Here is a 21,699-nt window from a genome sequence, read left to right as displayed (position 1 = left end):
GTTGATCTTTCTGGAAAATGGTTAGACTGACCACTTGCTAGAGATTGTCCAGAAATTAGTTACATGTACCATGATCCATGATCTCTCTTTTGGTCATTTGTCTCATCAGATCTTTTTTACTGGAAATCTGTAAAGTACGTACAAGCAAGTATTACTGTATTTCGTTGAATCTAAAATGTCATCCATTGTAAGATGCTCTTTTATTTTATATATTGCTAAAAAAAGACAGTTAAACAGGTTTTCTTATCACTTAACTATTTATGTGCATCCTAATTTCAAAGAAAATAAAATATGAAGAAGTGTATATTAGAATTTCAGAAGTCTGTCTAGATAGCACTATGCTTTGATTGCAAAGGTCAGTAGCTTAAATACTTTTGTTGATAGTGTTGCTTTTTAATAAGAGTAATTAATGACGTTCGTACATCTTTGGGGCAAGGATTTATGTAGAACGTGTAAAACATGTGAATTTTTCTAATAGCGTGCAATTTGGGACAGACTGACAGGCTTTTCATTTTATGGTTAAACATTAAAAGTTCAAAGAAGACCATTTGCAGTATAACATGATGTAGTGTAATAAATTTTGAACCTGGAGTCTGAAGACTAGGTTTGAAACCCTGCCTGTTTGTCCCTTATCCGATGTGTAACCCCAGCTGAGTAATGAAGTTTTTCTGAACCCGTGCTTATGCAGTCAAACAGAGTAAGGATCCCTGCCAAACAAGGTAGATATAATATCCAAAAAGGCATTTGTGGGCAGTAAACCTTACACAGACGGGAGCTGCTGACATTCTCAGAGCCTTGCCCACCGTGCATCTAGGCATTTCTCAGGGGAGCGGCCTTGAGCAAGAATCAGAGAAGTAAAGGGCTGTGGACTGTGGAGACCTTTTCCAGCACACAGGATCCCATAGTATAAGGATGCACACTGAGGAAGGTGGAGGCCTAAGGAGTTGACAGTATATAGCAAGGTGGGAAAATAGGACCATTGTGCATGTAACTAAGGGGCTGGGTCTCTTGGAGTGACTTAAGTCTCAGCCATTGGTTGTTGCTCTACGCAAGTTCAACAGTCAAGTTCGTTTGTGGTCAATCAGCTGATTGGCAACAGACTTTGCGCTAATTAGAAGGCTGAAAACAACCTATGATAGATTCTCTTCTTAAATTTGATTTTTAAGTATAATAAACTATAACCTCAATTAACTTATCTCGGTTTGGTGTCCATTGCTATTTGTAGTATTTTCTTTTGGTGCCTGGTTGGAGGGGTTTTTTGTTGTTGTTGATATTTTGTGCCTCCTCAAAGAAATCCTGTGACACATTTCCAAGGAACGATACAAAGACCTTTTGCCATTGCTCTAAAAATGCTCTAACTTCGCTATAAAGAAAATTGGTAGTTTTGTTATCATCTAGAATTTCGGAAGGAGTGAGCAAAATTGGAAATAATTTTCCAGATGAAAAACATACCTAGGGGCAGGGGCTGAGTAAGTGACTTTCCAAAGTTTTCACAGCTCTTAAGCCCTAGATTAGGGCTTCATTAAATCTGGGTCCTTGTCCACTTTATGGGAGTAAATAATTACAAGTACAAATATTTGGTGGCTTTTGGTGCCGATCCTTTGAAAGGGAACTCTGAGTGACTTGTGACTATTTTTTTTTGCGGTTCGCGGGCCTCTCACTGTTGTGGCCTCTCCCATTGCGGAGCACAGGCTCCGGACGCGCAGGCTCAGCAGCCATGGCTCACGGGCCCAGCCGCTCCGCGGCACGTGGGATCTTCCCGGACCGGGGCACGATCCCGCGTCCCCTGCATTGGCAGGCGGACTCTCAACCACTGCGCCACCAGGGAAGCCCGACTTGTGACTATTTTGTGGCTGGTGCTTCCTGTCAATCTACCAAAGGCAGCAGGGGTGCAAGATTCAGAGGAGGGCCGTGGGGCTCACGTGGTGCTGTAGCCACGTGGCTGTGTGGTCCTAGCCTGGCCACTTCACCTCACCGCCCAAGGTCTCAGTTTGCAAACTGATGGACAGAGGAGAGTGGACCTGATTGTCATGACGCTTGGGCCTTGGCTTCTTCTGTGACTGTTTTGTGGTCATTGCTAATCCCTTAGCACACATTCCCCACCCAGTTACAGGCTTTGAATCCTCACTCTTCATCCGGCCTTTCGGCAACCACTTTGGATTGATTACCGTTAGGAAGTGAAATGAAATCTATTTTCCATCTTGGACCATTTGATTTCTATGGTCCTTTTGAACTTTTAACATTTTCTGATTTTTCTGAAATTCCCAAATCCTGGCCAACCTTCTCCCCAAAGCACTTAATATTAGGACGGTTTCGGTAGTACTGAGTAAGTGGAGAAATCAAGGAAAATTCATGGTTCTTGGCAGAAAAAAAAAAAGAAAAACAACTTCAAGGGCATGGATAGAGTGAGTTCCACTTGTCATCCTGGATACCAAGGATATTGTGTGGTTTTAACCATCTAAAGCTTTTTTTAAGCCAGAGGCAGGAAAGCCACATCCAGAGAGGGAAGGTTCCTTCCAGGCTGGAAGAAGTAACTTTCAGATGTTTCTCATCTCAGGTCCTGGTGTCCCAGTTTAAGGACATTTTGAGTTTCTCAGGGCAAAGGTAGACAGGCTCTTGTTTTTCTTCCCACCAGGGACAACCCATTTGCAAAGATGATATTGCACATGAAACATACTCATAGAAAACTGGCAATTTGAAGAGGACAGAAACATACTTTGTCCGTTGCCTTATAAAATGTTAACATTGAGTTCTTCATCTAACCGTGATTCCTATGTGTGAGGTCTTACCAACTAAGTGGGGAGCATTTGTGTTAACATTTACATCCTCAGTTCCTGCTCCTTTGGCCATTATGACCATGTCCTGCCCAAGCGAGAGGGATGGCAATGACGACTCTGGTAGTGACAAGTCTCCCCAGACAGAGTGATTCTCAGTCCTCACTTTCTTCCCACTTGTAGCTATTTTTTGAAGTATAGTTGGTTTACAATATTGTGTTAGTTTCAGGTGTACAGCAAAATGTTTCAGTTATACATATATGTATTCTTCTTTGGATTCTTTTCCATTATAGGTTATTAGAAAATATTGTATATAATTCCCTGTGCTATAGAGCAGGTCCTTGTTATTTATCTATTTTATATATAGTAGTGTGTATCTGTTAACCCCAAATTCCTAATTTATCGCCCCCGCCTCCGCTGCTGCTTTCCCTGTTGGTAAACCCGAAGCTTTGTTTTCTATGTCTGTGAGTCTGTTTCTGTTTTGTAAATAAACTCATTTGTATAATTTTTTTAAGATTCCACATATAAGTGATATCATATGATGTTTGTCTTTCCTTCTCTGTGCTGGATCCTTTTATGTTCTCCCTCAGCATTGGTTTGTGGATGGGACAGAGCACAAAATACTGAAGCTTTTTTTTTTTTTCTATTTCTCTTTCCTGATGCTTCTTTCCCTAAATGCCACTTTCACCTGCCAAGTCACCTTATAATGGACGTTGTTTTTTCCCAGCACCCCACCCCTGGCCACCCCCTGCCCAGGCATGCGCACACATTGTGATGCTGTGGCCCCCATTAGTGGGAACCAGAACAGATGCACTTGGAGTAATGGATGTGCCTCCTCAGACAGGCCCCACGCCCCTCCCCCTTTCGGATACAGATATCTTTCAGCATCTTGAAAAGAGGGATTAGCCCAGGTTGTGTCCTCCTGCAGCCTCTGCACACCCTGTCCCTGTCAGTCCAAGCCCTGGAGTTTGGCTTCCCCTCATCGTTTGCCTCTGAAGCCCTCACTCTCTGCAGCTCCTGAATTGCCTCCATTGTCCAGACATGCTGCCAGAACTGGAGTCTGTTTTTGGGGCTGGGAACTCTGTCCCTAGGAATCCAAGTAATAACTTAATAGCCTTTGGCCTCTACCAGGCATCCTCTGACAAGGGCTTTGTGAGTTGCAGAGCACACGGATGAAGGCAGTGCTCCCCAAATCAGGTGTTTGCTCAGGCTGTGTGTTTACTGAGAACTGAGGCTTTATAGAGCTCTGCACCCCAAAAGAATTTGACACAAAGGAGGTGAAAATCAATAGCATCCGATCTTCCAGTGAAAGCTGGGGAGTCAGCATTAAATCTCTTGATATACGCGTGCGTCTATAAATACACACACACACACACACACACACACACACATACTTTACTTCTAGGCCTCTTTTACAATTTCATTTTTTCAACTTCTGTTTTGGTTATCTCCTCATATGCCCAATGCTAGTCTGGTATTTATTTCTTAAGTGTTATGTAATTCTTCCCATCCAACTTTCAAGGCCTACACATCTCCACCTTAGGATAATACTTGATTCAGGGGATTAAAGCAATTTAAAGCTCACTTCCCCTCCCTGACTTCATAACCGAATGTGAAAGAATGATATCTAAACACGGCAGCCAGAGACTTGAATTTAAGTCCAGATTGGAGCCTTTGATCCAAGTGTTTTATGGTATTTTATTGGATGACATCGGTACTCAAAAATATACATGCATGTGTTATCCAAAGAGCAATTTGCTTCTTGATGGGTTCTCAGATTGTATCAGAACCTAACCTATTTTAAAAATTGCCTGTTTCCTCGTTATTATGAAAACCTAATGCCTATTAAAGTTTACTTTTCTTTTGCATATTACTGACACTGTTTTTTCCTTTTTTATTCATTTTAGGAAAGCATGCCTCAAACTCCTCCCTTTTCAGCAATGTTTGACAGCAGCGGTTACAACCGAAACCTCTATCAGTCTGCGGAGGACAGCTGTGGAGGGTTGTATTACCATGACAACAACCTCCTCTCCGGATCTCTGGAAGCACTCATCCAGCACTTAGTACCTAATGTGGATTACTATCCGGATGTAGGTATCCATGTGCCCCTGCAACACATCCTTGGTATCCAGCAGAATTTACAATAGAATAGACAGGGACCCTAGATGCTGCAGAATTCTATCTGGGTTACTAAGAATTTTTCTAATAAGAAATTGCATATTGATTATTGAGGGCTTTGAGATCAGATTGAACCTGGTTATGATATGTCTGTGTATCAGTTTTCCTTTCAGGGTTGGTATCACATTGTAGTCAGTCAGAGACCATCTAAATGAAATACCTGTAAGGTTTGACTCATGCACATACCTTGGTCCTTAAATAGAAATGCCAGAGAACATTAGATGCTCCTAGAATGGTTAGTGCCTTTTTGTTTTCCAAAACTATGCTGAGAAAAGTGAAGTTACACAGGGAAACTTCACAGAAAAGAGAACAAGAGTTACATTCAAGATGCAATTCTTTATAGATTCGACATCAGATGACAGACTCACTTGTTTATGTTTTACTTTGATAACTGACATTTGTATGGATAATCCTTTCTAATTTAAGGAATTCGTTTACATTTTCTCAGTCTTTACAGCAATTCCAAGAGGTTAGAGAGGAAGAAATGGAAATTCAGAATGTTGAGGAATTTGCACATGGTCTCACTCCCAGCATCAACATTCAAACCCAGGTTTTCTATTTCTGGGGCACGTGATGTTTCTTCCCCCTTCCCTTGTGCTACGGCTGCCCCTGTTATGCAACAGCTGCTTGTTGATAAAGATTTCATGGAAATATCCAGGCGCTAGATTCGAATGTTTTTATAAATGTAATAATGACCTTGGTGTGCTTGCCACTGTAGTTCACCATAATGTTTCTTACTGAGTTATCTCTGTGTGTGTGAGGTTTGTTACGTAGCATTTTCAAATATGTTGCCACACAGGGAAAACTTCTAATCAAAAGTAAAAGGCATCCCTTGTTCAGCCCTGTAAGTGTTTATGAGCTACAAAAGGCACTGAAGGGGGAGAAGAACCCATGGAATTTTTCTTCTTATTGGGAGTATGAAAGTATTATAACAAAGAAGCTTTACTTCATTACTGGCTTCTGGGGAGACATTGTGGTTAAAGAAAAGTATATCGTGTGATATTATGTTTTATCAAATTGCTTAGCCTTTGAGCAAGTAAATAGATTACTTGAAAGTCTGTCTTTGAATGTTCTGACACAAGCACACAAATGCTCCAGTGTGTCATACTGGACCCACTGGAGATTTCTTGAGCTGATGTGGGTTGGGTGAGTTTTTTGGTTTCCATTGAGTTACCATAATATTTGGACACAGAACAAGAATCTGTACGGGTGGTATATTTAAGTTAGATTGATCTCCCTGGGCTGAATTTCATTCTTCTTTACTAGACTGAGTTATATGTCCTGGTATCCTGGCTCCCAGAGGATGGATGTAAAACTGTACTGTGAATAATTTAGTAGCTAAACTTACCCTGTACTTCTGTTATTTTTAGTATGGTTTAAGGGAAAATATATATCACAAAGTAAAGGAGAAATCCATCTTAGGTTGTTTTACTACTAGTAAGCATCACTTTTGAAACTGTAGCATTTTAACTTTGCTAAAGAGAACTTAGTGCTATATGATGTATAATATATAGGAAAGATACTAGTTTCAGAGAGAATATAACCGTGATGACTTTTTTTTCTCTTGCCACAGAGAACGTACATATTTACCTTCCTACTGAGTTCTCGGTTATTTATGCATCCGTATGAGCTAATGGCCAAAGTTTGCCACTTATGTGTTGAGCACCAGAGACTAAGTGATCCTAGTGGTGATAAGGTAATGATACCTTATTTGAACTTAACGTTTTTTTCCATTAAGTTTGGTAGCTTTATGGCTTAGATTTTGTGAAGTTGGTTTCCTTAAGTAACCATAGCTTCTCCCCAGGCTGAGGTCCATAAATGGTATCATGGCTATGCAGAGGGAATTGGAAAGGTATAAAGAACAAATATAAATCTAGTGCCATGGAAGATCCCTCCGTCCTGCCTTAAGTTGGTAGCACTTGACATTGACTTGGGAAAGGGGGACAAGAGTCTTCTTTAACCCCAAAGACTTTGCACTAGAAGTTTGCCATTAACCCTGTTTGTAATTATTTATTTGATAGATATCACTGAATTTGATTTGCTTTTTCTCCCTAGAATCAGATAAGAAAAATTGCACCCAAAATTCTTCAACTCCTGACAGAATGGACAGAAACATTTCCTTATGATTTTCGGGATGAAAGAATGATGAGAAACTTAAAAGATCTGGCTCACCGAATAGCCAGTGGTGAGGAGGTTGGTAACCTGAATTTAGTACAATTACTCGAATTTCCAGGCAGGGTCTTGGTGAGAAGTGATGCTAAATTATGCATCGGCATCTCTACTGCTTCTTTTCTGTTGTTGCCTTTGGGCAGGTCCTCTCCATAGCATACTGGTCTGTTCGGTGTGTCAAAGGGGGATGATTATACAATCCCACTTCAAAGGGATGTGATCTAGAGTTTTATGTGAGTAATTTGGGGGTATGTTCATGTCAACTCAAGCACAGGATTCATGATGCAAGTGTGTTTTCATTTTATTTTATTTATAACTTTCTTCCTTCCAAAAAGATTTGACCTAGCAAGTTAGATTATAAATATCACATTAGGAGATATAAACACTAATACGTGTAAAATAACATATTTATATATTAACAGGTAATAAGTAATATATTAATAAATCAGAAATAGAGAGTTTGTATCATGGAAGGGAGAAAACAAATGTGCTAATACTGAGAATCAGTAGAGTAGGACAAGATTGCTGTATTTTAACTGTAAGCTCCAGGTAAAAGGGAAATACAGTTGGTTATGTAATTTTCACTGTCAGAAAAGAAAAAGCATAGTAATCCTTCAAAGCATTAAATTCAATGAAAAATTAAAAAAATTTCCTGCAAGGACTTTGTGAATGAGATCATGGAAACTGCTCTGTATAGTGTTTATAACAAATGCTCCTTGATAAAAAACTGAGGCCAAAAGATTAATATATAAATTAGCAAAGGTAATTCTTTAGGAGTGGAGAAGACAAAGAAAAAGGGATCCAAGTCTTGTGCTTGGAAGTTGATTCAAGGCTTAGCACCTAGACTTAGATGGAGATGGAAAGTAAGTCTGTTAGATAATCTTTCATAAATATCACTTCCCTCAACTGAGCTACCTAGCTGTGACAAATTCAAGGTTATCCTCTTTGAAGCAGGCCTGGAAGGCTGTTACTCTGTTTTGAGGCTTGTTGGGCAAGGATATCTTTGTAGTTTCTGTACTTAGGCACAGATACAGTGTTAGAAAAAGGCAGATGAAGCATTTGGCAAAGGCTGTGATGTCTTGTTTCATCCATCTTAAAATGCATTTTCCCATTATGAATAACCTACCTGGAGAAATCATTCTTTCAGGGCTGTGCTGTCAAGATCATGCAACAAGATACCTATCTAGTCTGTCTACTTCTGGCAAAAACATTTTAATACTGTTTCCCCTAACTTTAAAAAAAATCAGACAAATTATATAAGATTAGCACTTGAAAAATACTCACTTGCTTCCCACATTATGTTTTCATGAAAATGGAATTAACCCTTTTACACTTCCCCATGACATTATATTGAACACTGGTGCTCAAGAGAGCCATTATTTCTGCAAGCCTGAATGAGTGGTTCCCTGAGTCCTTCTGCAAATTATGACTATTCTAATCATTTTGCTAGTTTGCGTGTAACAGGTTCTAGCAAGGTAGGAATTGGTAGGTCCGTCACTCACAAAGGCAAAAGTTAAGCATCACAGTTTTGTAGTAAATCTTTTCTTAGAGGGGAAGCTATTGTGTTGCTTGACAGGGTCAATGCTGGCTCTGTGACCTAAGTTTATGGCAAGCTGCTCAAAAGATTAGTGGCATCATAAGGGCTTTTTCTTGTGTGGAGGCTGAGCTCCGAGTCAGGCAGTGCTTCACTTCAGTTAAGTTCTGTGTCAGTACTTAACTTGATGTGGCAGTCAGCTTCCCTTCCTTCTGTTGCCTTTTTAAAAGGTAGAAATGACGACTTGTTTTTCCCAAAAGGAACACCTTAAAAATCTTTTTCAGATACAATGCCAAATGGATGGCTTTTTGTCCTTCTTGTCATGGGAGTCCATGAGGGGGGTCACTTCTATCTGTGTTGGCCAGATTGGTTCCGATCTCTTTTTAACAGGATCAAGCCACTCAAGAATTGGATGGAACCAAGCATGGGGACCAGATAGCCTTGTGCCTGGGCTTCCTATCAGCCATCCTGTGTTAATAACAAATCCTTGATAAACCTGAGATCTTCAGACGGTTTTGAGTGTGAAAAGATATGAGAAGATAAGCCTAGGGCTTGAGTGGAGAGATGTCACCTGCCATGATCAGGTTGGGTTTTCCAGTGAGATTGTATTCCTTTAGTCACTTCTAGACAGTGTTCAGAATCGGGTCCACGTTTGGCAGTGGTTGATTTGAATGCTTTGGCAAGTCCCCTGAAGTCTCTGCTCCTTCTTCATTTCTAAATCATAGAGGTAACCTCCCTGTAGTAATGTCCCTTTCAGCCCTAAAATTTTGTGGTGGATGCTCTTTTCCTCAGTTCTGTACTTGGGAGGCCACTTATCTGCCATGTGCTTAAGTGTCTTTCCTTGCAGACACCTTCCCTGGCCTCCCCAGCCATGGTCATCCCCCATTCTTGGCTTTCACCACCCTTTCCCTTCAGAGCACTCTGTGATTAGTAATTACTTTCTTTATGACTTGTTTTTCCTCACTAGACTCCATGCTGTGCTCCTTTTGTTCAGATAGCATCCTTAACTCCTAGCCCAGTATCTGGTAGTTAATAGGCACTCAGGAGTGTTTGAATGAATGAACGAATGAGTGAACAAACGAATCGGTTACTGGAATAGGAAAAAAATATTTCCCTCTGCTGAAAAGTTATCTCCCTCCATGGGAAGGAGTGTGCACTTGGGTTGGGACTTGCTGCTTCTTGCCTGGGACTTTAGGGATTTTCTTTGGCAGTCAGTGGATCCAGGTGTGTCCTCTATATAATTTAGTTGAGTTCTTCTGAATCTGCTCGGACAGTTCCACATAGTATGGCTTAATATGTTACCCCCCTCCCCTAAGGATTTGCCCAAAATGAAGAGGTTTATTAGGACTTGACAGCAAGAAACCCGAAATGAAACTGATGATTCAATTACATGACAAATGACTATAGTGGGTACAGTGCAATTTTCTCTTCCTTACGGGGCCTGTCTTTATTCTGTCTTTATTTGCCAGGTAATTAACTGTCACTGGCATTTGAAGTTATAAAAAAGAATAAGTACATACTTGGCAATCCATGATTCCGTAAAAAAGCATGCTTAACAACACGAAGCTTTGGTTTCTCGAATGGAATCAAATGGCAGCAGCAAACTTTTTAAAGAGGTCACACACATATCCTCTCTCTGTCTCACACACACACACACACACGCACTCACGTTCTTTGTTATTCGAATAGCTTTTCCCCTATACCCTATTGCATACATGTTCCCATATTTTGCTGCGTTTTGCTCACTAGCTGAATCCTCCACTATCCATTACTCTACCTCTTTCCCTAAAAAGCATTTTTTAAAGTGTAGAATAAGAGTCTTTCACCAGACAGGCTTTGCTGCATGTCAGAATCACCCAGGGAGCATTTATTATGACATTTGGGACAGAAGACTGAAGAAACCATTTTAAGTTCATCGATTTTTATGTAACTCAAGATTATGAATGTAGAAGAAGCAAGGGATGCAGGTTTTATTTTATTTTTATTAATTTATTTTTATTGAGGTACAATTGACATGTAACATTCTGTTAGTTTTAGGTATACAACATAATGATTCAGTATTTGTGTGTATTGCAAAATGATCACCACAGTAAGTCTGGTTAACATGTCACCTTACATAATTAACAAAAGTTTTTTCTTGTGATGAGAACTTTTAAGATCTACTCTCTCAGCAACTTTCAAATATTCAATACAATGTTATTAACTGTAGTCACCATCTTGTACATTACATCTCCATGACTGACTTATTTTATACCTGCAAGTTTCTACCTTTTGACCCTCCTCACCCATTTTCCTCACCCCCAGCGAGGGATTTAAAATAGCCCTCAATTTGGCCTTAACTGCTTCGAATTCCAAAGAAAGAGGCATTTTCTTTGAGTGACAACCATATTACCAAATAGATACCATCTTCTTAACTGATAACCTTAATGCTGTGTGGAAGATAGGTTCCTTGAAGGCTCAATTTTTTAAACACTTAGGTATTTCATTAGTGACTTCAGGGTGGTCTGTGAATGTAGAGGGGAAAAAGGTCATCTAATGGACCAGTTTAAAGAACTCAGTAATATACATCAGACAAGTAGAGAAAAAGAAAAGAAAGAAGGTTGTGTGTGCCTTTTTGCCTTGACTATATGAGAATTGATCATTTCCTTCTATTTTTAATTTTCCTTGGCTTAAGTATGCAACTATCTATTCATTTAAAGTTTTATAATATGCTCTGGTAAACGAAATTACTTCCGTAAAAAAAGATGGTTCTTAGACTTGTAGGTAAGATGCCATTTAATTTTCAGATAATTAATCTCAGAAAATGATATTGTGGTACCTTTTTAAAAGGAGCTGATTAGTTAGTAAAGCATGGACATAGGGCTTTCATCTGTAAATTCACTAGGACTGTCCTCCTTTGGAGCTGTTAACCTAAGGACCACGTTAGCATTGAAGCAGCCTGTGTGCCTCTGATAACTTCTGATAACAGGTGTCACAGTTTACCCAGAAGGATAAGTGTTAGTTTGGCAATTTTTGCCTGAAAAAGGAAGAATAAAAGAATACCCTAACTTACACATGTAACTCTACCTTAGGAATTGGTTGATTGTGGAGCTCTTTCTTGGACTTAACAACTATTTTAAAAGTCAAGAGGTTGACATTTATCTATAATACACGCATTGCTTTAAAACCAATTTCTCTTAAGTATTGTGGCGGTAGCATGATGTAGTAACAAACAAGGTGTCACCTGGTAGTAGCATTATGAGTAGAATTGCCATGTGGAAGAGTTTGGTGGTGAACATTAGCACTGACTCATGAATGCAAAAGAAATGGACATGAACCAACTGGAAGTCAGATACCAAAAAGGAATATCCATTGCTTTTTTTTGGTGGTAACTCATGTTCTATGTGGAAGTCAGGAAGGTGGTTGGGGGCTGAGTAGGAAGTGATGGTGTATTTCTGTTAAGTAGCTGTCTGTACCCTTAGACTAATGAGATTGGGAATGCTAGAAGGAGAAAAATCTAGACGGGGACTCTAAAGAAAAAGAATTAGGAAAAGGATGCTCTGACTTGAGATCAACACATTTTAACCTACTAAAAGAAAACCGGTACATTCCTATGCCAGCCCAGAGAACATTAGTTATATGTGGTTCTTATTATACTGGATTCCCTCAGTAGCTCATCTAAATCATCCTTGTGTTTTCATGGCCCAACTTGAATTGTACTCTCAAGAGCAGCCTTAGAAAAGAACTAAGTCTTACAAATCTGAAAAGACACCTTATGTGTATGTGTCTCTTTTAAACTGTTAGAGCGAAGCTGAATCCTCTAACTGCCCTCAACCAAGGTGGCTGTCCAACGGGAAGGTAAAAGCGTTGAAGTACAGAGTCTCTGAGTTTGCGTAGTGGTGAAAACAGACAAGCAGAGCAAGGAGGTAATCCTTTGCTTGTTTCCTGGCAGACATACAGGAAGAATGTCCAGCAGATGATCCAATGTCTAATCCGCAAACTTGCCGCGCTCAGCCAGTATGAGGAAGTCCTGGCAAAAATCAGCTCCACGTCAACAGATCGGCTCACACTTCTCAAGACCAAGCCACAGTCCATACAAAGGGACATTATTACTGTCTGCAGTGACCCTTACACGTTGGCCCAGCAGCTGACTCACATAGAGCTAGTAAGGCCATTGTCATCCTTGTCTTTTATAACCCACACTTGATTTGCTTTGACAACCAGACAGTGTGTTCGTCAGCGGTAATGTCAAGGGAGGGGTTAGAATAATCCAAATGGGAAATAATCTATGAAATAGCTGGAACGTGTTTTGTTTAGACATTTGAATATGACTATTTCTGATATTTTGGGAGTTCACTTTAAAATAAATACTAAGCAAGACTGAAGAGCAAAGAGTTTATTGACCTTCCTCATGTTCCCCCTCTAGTTAATTTTTCCATAACTCGCTCAGCCTTTTACTCTCTAGTGTAGCACTGACCCAAGCAGAAAACTGCCTCTGCTCAGACCTTGAAGATGATGACAATTTTAAGGGGTAAAGGCTTATTTCACAAGCTACATTAAAAAATGAGGGTAGTGTTAAAAGTCAGTAGACAGAACGGAAAGACCATTTCTTCTCCTTTTGTTTAATGCTGTTGACCTGCTGGGTTTGTGTTTCAGGAGAGGCTCAATTATATTGGCCCAGAAGAATTTGTTCAGGCATTTGTGCAGAAGGACCCTTTGGACAATGACAAGGTAATTGGTCTACCCAGAGGTCAGCCCTGAAATTGGCAATGGAATTCTTTAGTCTACGATAGTGGGTACGAGAGACAGAAATTGGAACAATTTTGTTTTAGGTTTTAAAAACTTTTTTTTTGTTTTTCATTAGCCATACCTGATTCATTACATTTTTTCTTGAGCCTGGTCTCTAAGTGCCTTGACGATATTCTTACCCTACCACCAACTTTTAACCTCTCTTCCTCCTTATTGGGAAATTTAATAAGCAAGTAGGTGTGGGCATTTGTGGTGGTGAAGGTAGGAGATAAAAGGGTAATGGTTTTAGCAGATTAAGTCAGAAGGAAAATACGAAAGGATGCTCTGCTCATGATTCAACAATAGCAGAAGCTATAAAGACAGGATGCACATCCAGTGTGCTGAGGCTGGGTCTTTACTGCCTTGCTTCTTGTTTTAAGGTGAATCCCTCATGACAGGTTTGTTGCCTGATGCAGCCTATATGGAAAGAAACTGACACTAGGCATGGGCTGTAAAACCGGTATACACACACATAAGAAATTTTTCCCCCAGTGACCTCCAGGAAGTATTTCAAATTGTTAAGCAAAGACTGCATCACCCACTAATGAAAGCCCTCCTTTGGGAGAAGGGGCAGCAGCTGTTTTCCGCCCTTAGAATAGTTTTGCTCAGTACAGGAAGTCAAGATTAGGTTTTGCAATAGGAGGCTAGTGGACTTTTTTGAAATTTGTTTGTTTCATTTGGAAGGAAGGAAAGAGGGGTGTAATTAACCTGTTCAAGTTTGGCCTTGAACTCTGAGATGAGCTTAACTTCTTTTTGTTTTTGAACAATATGTCACTCACCCTATTAAAGACCAGGATGATGTAGGCTTCTGTTTATCTACCTTGGAAGATATTTAGTTTCTTGCTACACAAAGTTCCAAAATTGTCTCCTAGACTTAATTTTAAGAGAAAATTTTCTAGTCTTCTGCGCTTTCAGCTTCTCCGTGCTGTGCGGACAGCAATTGGTATTCATACCCCATTAATTAGTCAAGATTGTTTTAGAATGCAGCCAAGACCCTTTTTTTGTTTCTGAATTGTGCTTCTGAGGACAGTTCCCCCCAAGAGTAACTTAGCTTCCTGGGAGAGAAGGCACAAATCATGAATTCATCAGAATAGATTGTCATGAATGCAGCAGAATAGATTTCTAGACCTTCGGGTTTTCACTGGACTATACTAAGAGATTTGATATTCCTGTAAGGAGAGTCAAGAATGTTAGTGCTTCCCCCTCTCTCTCTTTCCCCTCCCAACCCCCACTCTTATCCTAGAAAGCCTTCCTAATTCACACACTGAGAATAAAGGCCCACATCTGAAAAAAAGGAGAGCTTAATACACTCTTTTTTTCTCCAACTCCTCTGCTCACTTTCCTTTCTCTATAGAGTTGCTACAGTGAACGGAAGAAAACACGAAACTTAGAAGCTTACGTGGAATGGTTTAATCGTCTCAGCTACTTGGTTGCTACAGAAATCTGCATGGTGAGAAAATGAATTTTCTCTTTCTTCTAGCCCTCTATATTATCTTTTCATACTTTTTACATCTGTTGGGTCTACATGTTGGATAACTGCCCTCTTTTTTCTCTTTCTATACAGCCTGTAAAGAAGAAGCACCGAGCAAGGATGATTGAGTATTTCATTGACGTAGCTCGGGAGTGTTTTAACATTGGCAACTTTAATTCCTTGATGGCAATAATCTGTGAGTGTTTTCTGAGAGATATGAGTCCTTTATTTTTATAGATCCTGTGAAATGTATCCACTGAAAATTTGCAGATAGTACAGTTTTGTTAATGAAAACTGTATTGTTTAATCTAGACTTGTTTCAGAACGTCCAGAATGCTTTAAATATCCAAATTGGTACAAGTATGTGTAATTTTTTTTAAGTATATAAGAATTCATGGAATACATTTAGTCACTTTATCCTCATCTGAATATTTATGTATAAAGGCTTACACGTGAGATATGTGCCTAAATTAAGGATTTTAGAAAGTGTTTGAGTAGCTTGTGTATCAAGCATTATAGAAATATATGATCTGGGACTAAATCAAATGATTCCATCAGCAAGACAAGAGGGCAGCCTGAGAAGCTGGAACATTTCTGACTACCCAAGTCACTAGTACTTATCCTCCTCCGACCTTATTAGCCCAGCCTATAAACTTTGCTCCTCCTCTGTATCATGGGGATTTTAATGCCAGTGACTGTTCATTCTATAAACATAGGGCAGGGGGTAACACTGTCTTGGTTTTCCCAATTTATACCTGTTTTCTTGCCACGATTATGGTTAATGACTCTTCCGTTAAAAATATTCTAATTTATATGATAAATGATATGGCTATGCTACACGTTTTAGGTACTCAGTAAATATTTGAATATTTGCCTGACTCTTCAGAGTCAGGGTCAGTTTGAAGCCAGAGAATCTACCAGATTTAATTCAATAATTTTGATTCTAATAAATCCCTCTCACCAATTCTTTTTTCCATTAAAAAGATTCTTTTTCCCCTTTATCTCCCCCATAAAAATACTGGCCAAGCTTCAGGTCTCTATCTGGCTTACTCCATGAGAATAGTGAACAGATGTTCATCTACATCAAAGACCTGAAAGATCCACAGTCTAGGTAATAGAAGATTATTTAATTCCCTTCTTGTACTGTTAAGAAAATATCAAGGCAATCCATTTCACGGGAGAAAGTATTTGTAATACATCTAGCTAAAAAAGAACTTGTACTCAGAATCTATAAAGGACCCTACAAAGCGATACTAAGTAGACAAATAACCCAATGAAAAAAGGGCAAAGGGGCTTCCCTGGTGGCGCAATGGTTGAGAGTCCGCCTGCCGATGCAGGGGACGCGGGTTCGTGCCCCGGTCTGGGAAGATCCCACATGCCGCGGAGCGGCTGGGCCCCATGAGCCATGGCTGCTGAGCCTGCGTGTCCGGAGCCTGTGCTCCACAACGGGAGAGGCCACAACAGTGAGAGGCCCGCGTACTGCCAAAAAAAAAAAAAAAAAAAAGGAAAAATACTTGGACACTTCACAAAAGAAGATATACTGATGGCTCGTAAGTATATGAAAAGATGCTCTACATCATTAGTCATCAGAGAAATACAAATTAAAATGAAAATCACAGTGAAATAGCATTTCACACATGGGAGTGACTGAAATTAAGAAGACTAGTTGAACCAAATATTGTGAGGATGTGGACCAAGTAGAATTCTCAGACATGGGTGGTGGTATGAGATGGGACCACTACTCTGGAAAATCATTTGGCAGGTTTTTTGTATAAAGTTAACTTCCTTCCACTTAGTAATGAACACTTTTTCAGAACATAGGTTAGAATGACCTCTCTTATTTCTCTATTTCCACCTTCTTTTTCTCCCCCTCCATTTTAAATTGGAAGCTGGCATGAATATGAGCCCAGTCTCTCGACTGAAAAAAACTTGGGCCAAAGTGAAGACAGCGAAGTTTGACGTTCTTGAGGTATGTGGAGCTGCTGTTTTGCTGTTACGTAACATTTTGCGCCTGAATTATTTGGAATTTTTTATGTGGCGTTAAAAGTGAGGTCTCGTAAACTTTCTGCAGGTGAGAAGTGTGTAGTTAATACTCTCCTCTCTTTTGTCTTCAGCATCAGATGGACCCTTCAAGCAATTTCTACAATTATCGAACAGCTCTTCGTGGGGCGGCACAAAGGTCTTTAACTGCTCATAGCAGCAGAGAGAAGGTATGGGTTTAAAGGAGTTTTATTCATAGTAGAGTTGCCATGTGTTGCACTGAAATGTGAACTACTGTACCGAGCTTCTTTTAGTTTAGATCTAAGAAAGCAAGGCCGCGTGCTGTAGACATTTTTATCACTTGCCACAGAGGGAAGGGGAGTGCTAAAGGAAGGGTGGAAGGAGGAGAGGGAAAGGGAACTTGGTGGAGAAATTTGCAAATGTTATTATTGCATTTTTTAAATGACTATTTTGTAATGTGTCATAGTTGCGTTTCAAGCAGTAAGTATTAAGTCCTATGTTAAGATGACTAATAGCATTGGAGAGTAACTTGATTAAATGGAAAACAGACATTTACACACTGCACAAGGTGGCTGACTTAATGTAACCTTTTCTCTTAAAGAATTAGCTTACCTCCCATGGTTAAGTCATTTATGTTCAGAAAGTAGGTTAGTTGCTGTAGCATTAGGCCTGCTGTTACTAATTGGATATGTGGGTGGCAGAAAAGGTACAGAGATGATGTCTGAGAGATGAATGATCCTCACTCTATCTGCCCTGCCCTTAAACAATTTCACATTATCTTGGATCAACTGTACTTCTGACTCAGAGGGTCCTTCATTGGCACATTTCATACATGGGAAGGATAAGTCATTTTGACATTTGGAGATCATGTTATTTGAAAAGTAAATACCTGGTTGCAGTAAATGGGCTGATGAAGGTTGCTTGATGAAAGCTATTTTCTGCTTAGATTCTATCCATCTTCTAACTTAAACTATGTCTTCAACAAATAAACGAAAATGAGGGTAAAAAATTTCAGGGCCTCTCAGTCACTTCCCCCAAAAAGCTTCAGCCACCATGATCTAAAATAAAAACAAACACAAAAAGAAACCCCACCTTTTAAACATGCTAAATTGCTCTCAACAAAATCGAAAATATCAGTTCTGATAATGTTTGCGAGATATTGTAAATACATTATTATTATTATTATTATTATTATTTTGATAAAGAAACAGGGTCAGAGAAGGGATGAAGCAGAGATAACTATCTCGATTTAGCCTGAGGGAGTTTACCAGCTTTTAAAGTTTACCTGCCCGGGACTTCCCTGGTGGTCCAGTGGGTAAGAGTAAGACTCTGAGGTCCCAATGCAGGGGGCCCAGGTTCAATCCCTGGTTGGGGAACTAGATCCCGCATGCAGGCCGCAGCTAAGAGTTCTCATGCTGCAGCTAAAAAATCCCGCATGCTGCAAAGAAGATCCCGTGTGCCACAACTAAGACCCAGCGCAGCCAAAATATAAATAAAATTTAAAAAGAAGGTTAAAGCTCTTTGAGAAAGAACAAGGATGAGGAGAATGAAAAAGAAAAATATAAAGTTTATTTGCCCACATCCCAGTGCTCCTGTGACTACTTTGAGAAAAATCGAATCAGAAGTTTTTCAACCTTTGGGAAATGATCACATGCATGGGAGGATCCCAGTACCCTGAAGTGTGAAGACCTGTGGGAGGCTGTCTGCAGCCTTTTCTTCACCTCTCCGTGTTGGAAGCAAGGCTTTCTCTGCAGGACCTCCGTGAGTTAGAGGGCCTCTGCCTTAGCGAGGAAGAGGCTGTAGAATCATCTCTCTTGGTCAGGAGCTGCAGTACTGGCCAAAGGAATTCTGAAGTCCAGCCCTCCCACAAAGGTCTCACTGAACGTTGTACTCGTGGAACTCTCATAGCTTTTTCCAGTATTTACCCTTTCCATCATTTACTAAACTCTGTCTGCTTTAGTTTTGTTGTTTTTTAACCAGTTTTGTGTGAGTGTATGGATTGTGTTCTGTAGTTCGTAAAACAAATGATCCCACCACCAATTTAAAGCAATACGCCATTTCTTTTTCACAAGTGGTCTCAAAGGCTATAAATGAAAACATTTGGGGATAAAAATTCACCTTTTATTCAAGAGAATTGGGATTCTGTTTTCTTTTTTGAAGTGAGGGTAGACTCTCTTTATTCCTAAGTCAGTTCCTATTTTAAAGTCTTCCTGGCAGTGTGAATAAAGTAATATAATCTTTGATATTCTCTGAATTATGTTTAGGTGGCCAATGTGGCACATCTCTAGGTACCATATAGAAAAAAATCTATCTTTCACATCAGGGCCATTAAATGATCTTTAAATTGCTGTTTTTTTCTGTGAGTCCTTGTGTCTCCTGGTTTTTAACCACTTCTCGTACAAGTGCATGGTTTTCAGTCCTTTCACCATTCCATTTCTGATCATCAGTATTCATTTCTAGTTGTGGAACTGATAATGCCTTTAGGGTGTAGTTGCCAAGAATATTGTGAAAGGGAATTAGAGAACATTACTACTTGAGACGTTCTCCCACTAAAGCCTTCATTGAAAGACCTCTCAGAAAGCAAACTTTTGCTCCTGTAGTAGCCTGTACATCCACCTTCACTCTGGAAATCTGAAGCCCTTATAGTCTCCCGATTTTTACAGTGGTAGATTTATGTAGGGGCTGCACGTCTGAAGGGAACCATCCATGAGGAAATGACACGTTGAAGAAGCCTGTGAGACTTCTTTCTGGCATATGGGCATAAGGAACAGCACAGGAATGATCATAAGGGAGATTGTTTCTATTGCTGTGTTCTTGGAAGAGTGGTTCAGACAATTAATAGTGGATCAATCCAGCAATCCCACTTCTGGGTATTTATCCGAGGAAAACAAAAACACTATATGTTTAGAAAAGATACATGTACCCCCTTGTTCATTGCAGCGTTATTTACAAAGCCAAAGATAGAAACAACCTAAATGTCCATTGATGGATGAATGGATGAAGAAATTGTAGTGTGTGTGTGTGTGTCTGTATATTTATATATACACACATATATACACATATATATAATATATATACATACAAGCATATATACTACAGTTTCTTTATTCCATTATATATATATATGTATATAAAATGATTCATGTGATCAACACCACGTGAATCTCACGGCCCAGCACTACAGAACAGGGCACAGAAGTAAAGTTCTTGCTTAAAAGCTGTTACACTAGGCAGATACTGCATCCTGGTAATAATTCAGTCCTCATTTTCCTTATGATGATATATCAGTAATACTTGTCCCCTTGTATGGGGCCCACTGGTTTGGGGGGAATGCTTAATTGAGGTCAAACCTGTGTTGTTGAATTTAATCCTCACCACAAGTCAGTGAGGTAGTGTTCCCATTTTAAGGTGAGGAAACTAGGCTTTCTTAGGCGTATACCAGGGGTTGGCAAACTCTTTCTCTTAGGGGCCAGATCCTAAATATTTTAGGCATTGTAAACCATACGGTTTCTGTTGCAACTACTCAGCTCAGATGTGGTGGCACAAGAGCAGACATAGACAGTACGCAGGTGAGCGGATGAGTGTGCCTGTTTTCCAGTAAAGCTGTCTGGACACTGGAATTTTAACTTCATTTAATTTCATGCTCATGAAATATTATTCTTTTGATATTTTCCCAGCCATTTAAAAATGTAAAATGTGTGGCTTCTAGGCCATTCCAAAACAGGTGGTGAGGTGGTCTGGCCCTCGGGCCACAGGTGGCGGACTCCTGGCTTGTACGTCCAGTCAGTTGTGGAGCCACATTTTAAACTGAAGTCTAGCAGAGCCAAATCCCAGCACCCCCCAGTGACAAGTGGTCTTGCAAAGAGGTGAAGTTCGGATGTGTTTTATCCTTGTTACCATGGCTGTTTAGTTCTAAAATAATAGAGATATAGTCAGTAATATTTGAAGGAGAAGGTAATGAGGGAATCTTTACGAATTCAGTTTAGAGACTTCCAGACAATAGCAAATGATTAAAAGTATATTCAAAAGGGCTGTCAAAATTGAAGATTCATTTTGGCTATTTTCAGAGATCAATGAAACAAAAAAAAATCAAAGCCTATCTTTTTTTAAATGACTTTAGGGGAAAAATCTGAATTGCCCCCTAGAAGTGAAAATTGATACTTAATGTTTTTAAGTACTAGCCAAAATGTTTGTTTTCCAGACCTGTCATTCATCTAGTATAGGTGTACCACATGAGTCATAAGCTTAGGGAACCTTCAAAAACCTGCTCTTGGGTAAACAACATAGGTCCACGATCTGTGTCTGCAGCATTATTTACATTGTAGCACACTTAGAATCTTCAAAAGCATGTTGGCGTTTGAGAGAAAGTGGAAGTTACAAAGTGGAAGAACAAAGAGCTTTGTTCTTTGTTCATTCTGGGCTTCGTAGAATTTTGAGTACTCTCTTAGAGATTATTATTTTTGATTAATTAATTAAATACCACCATATCAAACCAAAGATGTGAGGCAGGAAAATCTTACTAAAGAAGGCTCATTGTTTTTTAAACAGCCATTAATTTTAATTTGCACATTTATATTCCTCCTTCACCTGGGCCTGCCTCACAACATATTGTGCAAGGTACCACTTCGGTGATTTCCCATGAGAACAGGTGCTTACCTGCTGTGTCACAAGAAGGCCAGGTTTACTCAACAGGAAGTTTGTAGCAACTATTACCAAAAACCCTGTGCTCTCATGTTATCTTGAGCAGTATCTTCAAGGGAAAAGAAAATGTTCCTCTAAGAAAAAGTTCATCTAAAATGTAGATG

General features: G+C 39.7%; 1 protein-coding gene across 9 annotated transcripts in view; it reads left to right on the top strand.

Annotated features, from left to right (window-relative positions):
* RASGEF1B (RasGEF domain family member 1B) overlaps positions 1-21,699 on the top strand; it is a 590,808-nt gene that overhangs the window by 563,874 nt on the left and 5,235 nt on the right. For all 9 annotated transcript variants that reach the window (XM_067736368.1, XM_067736369.1, XM_067736377.1 and 6 more), the window contains 9 exons: positions 4,682-4,864; positions 6,526-6,648; positions 7,008-7,145; positions 12,587-12,799; positions 13,291-13,365; positions 14,777-14,872; positions 14,987-15,089; positions 16,783-16,862; positions 17,008-17,103. In XM_067736368.1, coding sequence (XP_067592469.1) covers positions 4,682-4,864; positions 6,526-6,648; positions 7,008-7,145; positions 12,587-12,799; positions 13,291-13,365; positions 14,777-14,872; positions 14,987-15,089; positions 16,783-16,862; positions 17,008-17,103 — 1,107 coding nt within the window. The remainder of the gene's footprint in view (positions 1-4,681; positions 4,865-6,525; positions 6,649-7,007; positions 7,146-12,586; positions 12,800-13,290; positions 13,366-14,776; positions 14,873-14,986; positions 15,090-16,782; positions 16,863-17,007; positions 17,104-21,699) is intronic.

The sequence above is a fragment of the Pseudorca crassidens genome, chromosome 4 (genome assembly GCF_039906515.1).
Source record: "Pseudorca crassidens isolate mPseCra1 chromosome 4, mPseCra1.hap1, whole genome shotgun sequence".
NCBI lineage: Eukaryota > Metazoa > Chordata > Mammalia > Artiodactyla > Delphinidae > Pseudorca > Pseudorca crassidens.
The sequence above is the reverse complement of the archived record's forward strand: the minus strand, read 5'-3'. Positions and strand labels throughout refer to the sequence as shown.